Source organism: Tupaia chinensis, unplaced genomic scaffold (assembly GCF_000334495.1).
Source record: "Tupaia chinensis unplaced genomic scaffold, TupChi_1.0 Scaffold000054_1, whole genome shotgun sequence".
Classification (NCBI taxonomy): Eukaryota; Metazoa; Chordata; class Mammalia; order Scandentia; family Tupaiidae; genus Tupaia; species Tupaia belangeri.
Window position 1 is genome coordinate 10,033,068 of NW_006159512.1, and position 8,334 is coordinate 10,041,401.

General features: G+C 54.1%; 1 protein-coding gene across 2 annotated transcripts in view; it reads right to left on the reverse strand.

The window, feature by feature from the left end:
* Nucleotides 1–6,491, reverse strand: part of TXK (TXK tyrosine kinase) — an 84,217-nt gene extending 77,726 nt beyond the window's left edge. For both annotated transcript variants that reach the window (XM_027775893.1, XM_014591927.2), the window contains exon 1: nt 5,716–6,491. In XM_027775893.1, the coding sequence (XP_027631694.1) occupies nt 5,716–5,731 (16 nt within the window). In that variant the 5' untranslated portion in view covers nt 5,732–6,491. The remainder of the gene's footprint in view (nt 1–5,715) is intronic.
* Between the last annotated feature and the right edge of the window lie 1,843 nt (nt 6,492–8,334).

The window sequence follows — 8,334 nt, forward strand, 5'->3', positions numbered from 1 at the left end:
TCCACGCCCATGGCCCACAGCCCAGCACGCACCGCGCACCGTGTACCACGCACAGCTCCACACCAGCGGGGTCACAGAGCCAGTCACCTGCCCTGCCTATCTTTGCCTTCTTTTGCAGCCTAAAATGTAGGAGGAAACTTCTTCAAAGGTTCGTATTTTCCCTCATCCAGGAGCAGATCATTGCCTTTCGGCGAAGTTACAGCCCTGCCCCACCGCTGCTTTCGTTATGATAAGGTTTTGTCCTCGTTCCCTGAAGACCGGCTGTGAGCAGAGCCCACCTCTGCCTTGCGTATGGTCCCATCCCCCAGCACAGGAGAAGTGGGCCAATTTAGGTGAACAGAAACCAAACAGCGAAAGCCGCGCACCTCCCTGGGGTTGCCTGGCTCACTAGGACTTCCTGAGACGTTAGGCATCTTTATCTACGACCCGAAGTGCCAATATTAGACAGGAAAGCTTCCCAAGCAGAAACGGATGGCGATTCGTGGCCACTTTCAGTTTACACCATCGCAGGACTTCGGGGTGGGTGAGCAAGTGCAGCGTGCTCCCACACGCAGTCCGTGGCTCCAGAAGCCGTTCTTCCCATCGCTGTGCCAGTCAACGTCAGGCAGGAAGCTCCTGGCCTTCAGGAGTGCCGCAGTCTAGGCAGGAGCTCATGCACAGCAAGGGCTTTTGCCAGAGAAGCTGAAAAGCCCCAGAGACAGCCAATGGCTACCTGTCTGCGGTCTGACACGGGCAGGGCTGCGGATCACCCCCACAGGGCCGCTGCCTCTCCCGCGCTCACGCTGCCTGCTCTATCTACTTCTGATTCCCCAGCAAATATCTGCAATGATGCGTCGCGAGCCAGCAAGTCGGGAAAAGGGCATTGCATCCGGGCGGAAGCCGTGACCTTCAGGAACTGCAGGTCTCCGTCTCCCCGGAGCAAGGCAGTGGCGCCTCCCATCCTAGTTGGAATCCACGTTCTTTTCTGGAGAGCTCGGTTGACTTCTCTCCTCCGCCAGGCCCCGGTTGGTGTTCCTGCCACCACAAAGGCTTTTGGGAGAGGACAGCAAGGACAGCGGGCTCTGTCTGGAGGGGGAGTCTGAGCAGGGAAGCGTGGGAAGGGCCATTTCTCAGAACTGGGTCCCGCTCAGCCCCACACAGGGGCAGAGAGGAAAGCTGCCCAGATGGCTGGGAAGCCAAGACTCTGTCGTTGTTCACTCAGCCCCACACAGGGGCAGAGAGGAATGCTGCCCCGCTGGCTGGGAAGCCAAGACTCTGTCGTTGTTCTTCGGTGTTTTGAGGTTTCCATCCACCTCACCTCGAGTTCATCCCCTGACATTTCCGATTTCAGAGTTTCGTTCTGAGTCAGGACCTCAAGTGAAATGCGTTCCCTCTGAACTCACCATCGCTGGCAGCCAGCTAGTGATTTTCAATAAAAACATGGCTTTGGAAGGCATGGCTTGAAAAGGATACGGTCTTGTATGTTTTTTTAGAAAGATTTTTGCATGTGCTCACTGGAGAGACAGAAAGCGAGAAATTACCCCCCAGGGGGACGGCCACGCCGCAATCCCTTCTCCTCCATTCTCCTCTCGGGATCTTGGGCACGCACGCACACGCGCCCGGCGTGAGTTTGAAGCTGTTGGGTCTAGGACTCAAACTGCGGTCGACCATGTGGGAGTCCAGTGGTGTAACCATTACGCCATCTGCCATTGCCAAGGGCACAGTCTTAAGAGCTGTCTTGAGCCAGACTGTCATCTCTCTCAAGGTCCAGACTATAGGGTTTTGTTTTTGTTTTTGATTGACAAATACTTGTGCACTCTGGGTGTTAGGGGTACAGTGTGAGGGCCTCACGTGTGGGCGCACTGCGGAATGGTGACGTCAGGCTCTCTGGTTACCCAGTACCGGTCAGTGTACAGGCTAGCGGGGACAGACTGACGCTCAGCCAACAGTAATCAGGGCTAAACCCCAGTGAGTCACCCCCTGCCTTCATTTACTGCAACAGGAGCGCACAGGGCCAGAACCTGCTTTTGCGTCAGGCTGTGTGTGACAAGGACTCCGATGCCACCTGCCTTTGCAGCTGAAGGGTGTGCGTGGCAACTGGGAAAGCCTGAGAACCGGGCATAGGGGTAGCCCAGTCCCGTAAGATCTCCACATTTTATGTCTCACTGACTCTTCCAGAAATTCATAGAAAGCCCGAAGGCCATTCCCCACTGCGAATGCCTACCACTAGACCCATGTCTTAGAGCCGTGTGAAGAAAGACACGTTTTCATTGAATTAGCCTAATGGTTGTCAGGTAGATTTCCAGTCCCCCAAGCTGCATGGGCTCCTTGCAGAAATGCTGCCTGCTCCCTGGCAGGTGCTGCACCTCCTTTTTGTGTTAATACTAGTTATGGACAGTGTTCACTGAACGGTTGGTGCGAGAATCAATGCAGAAAGCAGCAAGAGAGGGCAGTGCAGTCAGAGTGGCCCCAACGACATGTGAGCCAAGGCCCTCCTCCCCTGGCCAGGGCAGCAGAGGACTCAGGCCCACAGTCACACACTGTCCCGGTGTGCTTCAGGCACACTAAGATCTAAGAGCCACCCTCAGCATTAGTGTTCTCTCCCTCCTTTACATCGGAGAGAAAAAAGATGGGGGAGCGGAGACAGGAAATGACGTTTTCTAACTCCTAGCTGCTCAACTTGGGCCCTGTCTCCTAAATCACCAGTCCCCTACCCCGGGGCTGAGGTCGGTATAGGACCACACAGCGGGAGGTGAGCACTGGGCAGGCGAGCAAAGCCTGCTCTGCATTATAGCTGCTCCCCTTCGCTCACATCACCTCCTGCCCCTCGATGGGACCACCTAGCCACGGGACAACGAGCTTGGAGCGCCCACTGACTCCGCATTCTGGTGAGTTGTAATATTACCCCATCATCCACTACAATGTAATAATAATAGAAATAAAGTGCAAAATAATTGTAATGCCCGTGAACTGTCCTCAAACCGTGCTCTCGACGTCAGGTCTATTAAAAAATTGTCTTCCACGACACTGGTCCCTGGTGCCAGAAAGGTAGACTGCTGTTCTACATAAGCCTCCGAGGCGGGTCTGTCCTCAGGGCGACGGTCAGCTGGCACCGACAGGTAGAATACTGCCAACGCCAGCCACATGCCACAAACTGAAGCTCACCGGCGCAGCGTCCTCATACCCCACCCAGAGTGCCCCTGCATTCCATGGGGGTCAATAGTCAGCCTGCAGGAGCCAGCCGGAAGTGTAGTGGTGAAGGTGCTGGTCTCCCACGTAGTTGACCGCAGTTCGAGTCCTAGACCCACGTGTGTGTGCATGCCCAGAATCTTGAGAGGAGAATGGAGGAGAAGGGATTGCAGCATGGCTATCCCCCCAGGCGGGGTGTGGTTTCTTGCTTTCTGTCTGTCTGTCTGTCTGGTAAGTGCACACACCCTATAGCAAAAAGCTCTCTCAAACAAACAGAAATAGCCTTCCTCAAGCTCCTCCTGCCCTGTTTTGTTCTAGGAAGCTGGTGACTCTGGTCAAACTGATTTCTTTGGCCCGGCTTTCTCCTTGTCAGCAGCGAACACCCATCGTTTGGCTCGGGAGAAAACGGAGCCATGTCTAGCTGCAGTCGACGGCCGGAGAAAACAGTTCTTAAGCATCAAACCAAATGATCTGAAGCCAGAAGGGACAGTGAGATGTCGTCAACGCCACACCAGAGAGAACGTTCTCGAAACACTCTTCTTTCATCCCCCGAGCGAGCGAACCCTTGTCTCAACCCTACTGCTCTTTATTTTTTATGTAGTTGAATCCTTCCTGTCAGGACTCAGCCTTTTCTCTAGTTCTGACCGTGGGGAAATAAGTAGATGCTCACACGGCGTTTCATATTTTAAGGTTTTTAGTAAATGACTGCTCAGCTGTGTCCCGACCTTGGGGAGGGGGACACACCTCCTGGTTTTTGGCTCTTTCTGCTTTGTCTGCTTGGCCTCCGGTTCTGTTAGCGGGCAGCCTCGTTTTCATCTGAGTGAATTAAGTCCGTAAGTCAAACTCAAGTCCCCACCACTGGAATCACCTGGCTTATCTGTTTTACACGTTGTACTAAGTGTTGGGTCTTAGGAGGCGACTCGGTTTAAACAGATGACACTTAAAAATGACAATCGATTTTTCCTAATGCCACCTTCAAATCAGAAATGCAGACACTTGCCTTTGGTAGTTGGCCTTTGATTGCTTTAAGTGGATAGGACTGATCTGTTAGAAAATGTTCATTGACACAATAATTGTACGTATTGATAGGGCACCGTGGTGTGGCGTTTTGATGCGTGCAAGTAGTGTGTTATAACTGATCAATTTGCACATCCATCATCTCAAACATTTGTCATTACTTTGTGCTGGGAACATTTAAAATCCCCTCTTAAAGCTATCTTGAACTATGCAATTAATTATTGTGAACAATAGTCACCTAGCTGGGCTATAGAACACTAGAACTTATTTCCACTAAATAATTGGATTTTTTTTAATTTTTTGCCATAGGGCACGTGTGCGTGTTGGAGAGAGACAGAGAGAAAGTAAGAAATCACCCCCTAGGAGGGATGGCCACATTGCAATCCCGTCTCCTCCTGGGATTTGGGGCATACATGTGCATGCACTTGGCATGATTTCAAGCCACTGAGTCTGGGACTTGAACCACGGTCGGTCTTGTGGGAGTCCAGCCCCTTAACCACTACCCCACCTGTTGGACGCTCTAGTTGGAGTTTTAACCAACACCTCCCTACCTTCCCCACCTACTAGCTTTCCCAGTTTCTCATCGCCACTGTCCTCTCCCCTTCATGAGAGGTGACGGGCTTTATCCATCTTGGTCCCATATTGATCCAGAAGTGAAATCAAAGACAATATTTATCTTTTTGTTTTAAAACTATTTGCACAGTAACACCCTCTGAGCCTTAGTGCTAAACGAACAAGCATTTACAAGAACCGCACAAGGTACGCGGTCTCCCAAAGCAATTCTGACTCCAAAATTAAATCCACGAAGCTCCTATCACCTTGGCCTAGGCTTCTTTACGCTGCCTTCTTGGGAGGGAACAGGCAGGAGACTCGGTGTCCAGAGGGACCTGATACAAAGACACGGCCAATCCTGCTCTCACAAGCCCTGAGCAAACCCACAGCTCTTACACAACAGAGCTGGGCCCTGGGCCTTGAGCCAAACACCATCCTGAAAACAAACACCTCATCTACAAAGTTCGCATTTCTACACACACACACACACACACACTTAAGGGCACGACTTTAGTACTTTTTTCATTTGTGTTTTCAAAGCTGAGCATATACTAGAACGACATCACCATAGTGGTTATGTAAATAAGAGACAAAACCCCATCACAGCCTCTGGGCAATTGTCTTCCCAATACTGTAAGCTCTTTGACGGAGTAAAAGCTTCCTCTGCCGTTCAAGAGCGAGAAGCCTGGGCTGGACAGTGGCTTGGCAGTAAAACATGGTTCCCCCGGGGAAGCTGGCCCTTGCGGGAAGGTTCTGGGTTCACACCCGGAGACTGCTCTGAGAGCACCAGGCATGCACAGGCCCATGGTTCAAGGCTGGCTGACACTGGGGTGGGTGGAAGCATCGGGACCCCGTTAGGGTGCTGTCTCTCTGTCTCTCTCTCTCATTCATGAGTAAAAGAAAATACTAAATAAACTTAAAAGAAGAAGAACCATGCCCAGAGCAAGCCCTGAAGGCCTGCCCCGGCCCGTTACTCACAGGTGGAGAGGATCATGGCTGCCCGTCTGCAGGGAGCACAGGGCGGCCGTCAGCTCTTCCGCAGGGCTCCCCTCACAAAGCACATCTTTTACCTGAAATCACAGTTCTCACGGACGAGTTAGCCCCGCCCACTTCCTGCTCTCAGAACCTCCGAGAAGAGAAGAGCGTGAGTGATAACCCCGGCGACATCAGAAAGCCCAGCGCCGCACCCGGCCTCCGAGGCCGCTGTGACTTCCTCGTCTCCGAGCGCGTGGGTGTGGGGGGCTCACAAACAACAGTTTCAAGAAATCACAACATTTTGGTAAAAGGAGCCCTTGAAAGCATCGAGTTCTACTCCCCTCTGTGAGCAGAGAAGGAAATGGAGGCACAGATCGAGTAGGGGACTTGCCCAAGGCCTCGCGGTTCACGGCAGAAGCAGAATTGGACCCTAGGCTTTGCAACATCCAGTCTAGAATGTTCCGTCCTCACACCCCGTCTTGACACTTCACAGACCTTACTAGAAGGGGGCAGGCTACCTGCTAACACACTTAAAGGTGACTGTGGCAGGGCCGAGAAATGAGATAACACACCGACAAACAAGCCTGCTCGGGAGTCTCACTTCGCCCCTTGGAAAACTACCAAGTGTGTCACTAAATAAGGAAATGACTTCATTGATGCTAAGAATGATGATAAATGGCAATAAATGGCCCTTGCACCTCCTGACCAAGATGGCTTCTTTTCTCTGAGGGCTCATGAGGAAAAAGGAAGGCTCTCAACCAGCAGGTGCCGGGTCAGACTGGACTCACTCAGCAGGTCCCGGGTCGGACTGGACTCACTCAGCAGGTACCGGGTCAGACTGGACTCACCCAGCAGGTCCCGGGTCGGGCTGGACTCACTCAGCAGGTCCCGGGTCGGGCTGGACTCACCCAGCAGGTGCCGGGTCGGGCCGGACTCACCCAGCAGGTGCCGGGTCAGACCGGACTCTCCCAGCAGGTCCCGGGTCGGACCGGACTCACCCAGCAGGTGCCGGGTTGGACCAGACTTACCCAGCAGGTGCCGGGTCGGACTGGACTCACCCAGCAGGTCCCTGGCCGGACTGGACTCACTCAACAGGTCCTGGGTCAGACCGGACTCACTCAGCAGGTCCCTGGTCGAACTGGACTCACCCAGCAGGTGCCGGGTTGGACCGGACTTACCCAGCAGGTGCCGGGTCGGACTGGACTCACCCAGCAGGTCCCGGGTCGGGCTGGACTCACTCAGAGTCTGGACACCAGAGTCTACAGTGACACGGTGATATCTCACTGACCCAGGGACCACATTCCCCCGGGCCTGTGGGAACACCTGAGGGGCAGCTCAGGACACGGCCTTGCCCTTGCTCCTGGCAGCTGTCTGCTCTGAGCTCTGCATGCCCCGGCCCGCTCTGGGGTTCTGCTGGACCTACCTGTGAGGACACCACCTGGTCCTCCTCCAGGGACCAGCATCTCCATTAGCGAGAGCATCCTTGCTCTGGGGAAGACTCGTAAGATCTAGAAACGGATCGGTCCCCTAGGTGGGTTTTCTGCCTGATTCCAGTTTACTATGGGTGCCACTGGCAGGATCGCTTGGCCCAAACACAGGCCTTGTCGGGGGCCCACCAAGATGCATGTGTTAGTGTCAGACAGGCAGGGTCAGGCAGGCCTGCTCCCCTGTGGGGACATGTGCTGAGCAAACACCACATGCTCTTTTGGGGTTTGGCAGAACCTTGTAACTTCAGGCCTGCTCCCCGACCCCAGATGGAAAGTCCCACCCGATCCGAGTGGCCAGTGTCAACAGTCCTGAAGGGTATCAACCGCCTTCCAGGGAAGACCCTGCCACGCTTCAAGACCAAACCGCCCCAGCCCCCACCCTTGCCTTAAGGCGAGACCTGCGTACTGTACTAGGCCCGCTGCATGTCCTCGTGCTACCTGTGTCACTTAGCGTGTGTTAGCTTTGGGTTTCCAGCACCATCTCCACCGCCATGGGCTTTCATGATCTGTTCTGGGAAGACGAATGCCCACGGTGTGTAAGTTACATGCTACATAAGCCCCTGGCTATCCATCAGTAACAGCTCTGTGAGAGGTCACGGGGGGGGGGGGGGAGACAGGAGAGGGAATCAGGGCCATCAGAAACACCACGCATCCGGGTGAGCGCCGGGCCGGCCTGACTGCAGCTGCCGGCTGTCCCTGGGAGCGCACTGTGCTTGGCCCAGCGAGGGAGCTTCCATGCCACCCGCGCATTGGCTGGCCTCTGTCTTCAACTCTGTCAGCAGGCAAGAACCGAGGATGCTGGCCACCCCGTGACATCCCTCTGGTGCATGATCCGGATCGCCCAGCCTTCTGGGAGGTGGCAGGACGTCCTCCCTGCCCCTCCCTGTGTGACTGTGTGCCTTGACTTCTCTGTCTGTCTTGCCTTCATCCACCTGTCCTGTTGTTTCTGCTCCTGGACTAGGCGAGAACTCCGCCTGGAATAGACAGGTCTCACTCTCCTCCCGCATAAACTACCCCTCACAGCTTCCCTTGTGGTTAAGACGCCCTTCCTTGTCTTTTTTTTTTTTTTAAGAGGTTTTTGCTATAGGGCACGTGCACTCGCCAGACAGACAGAGAGAGACAGAGAGACAAAAAG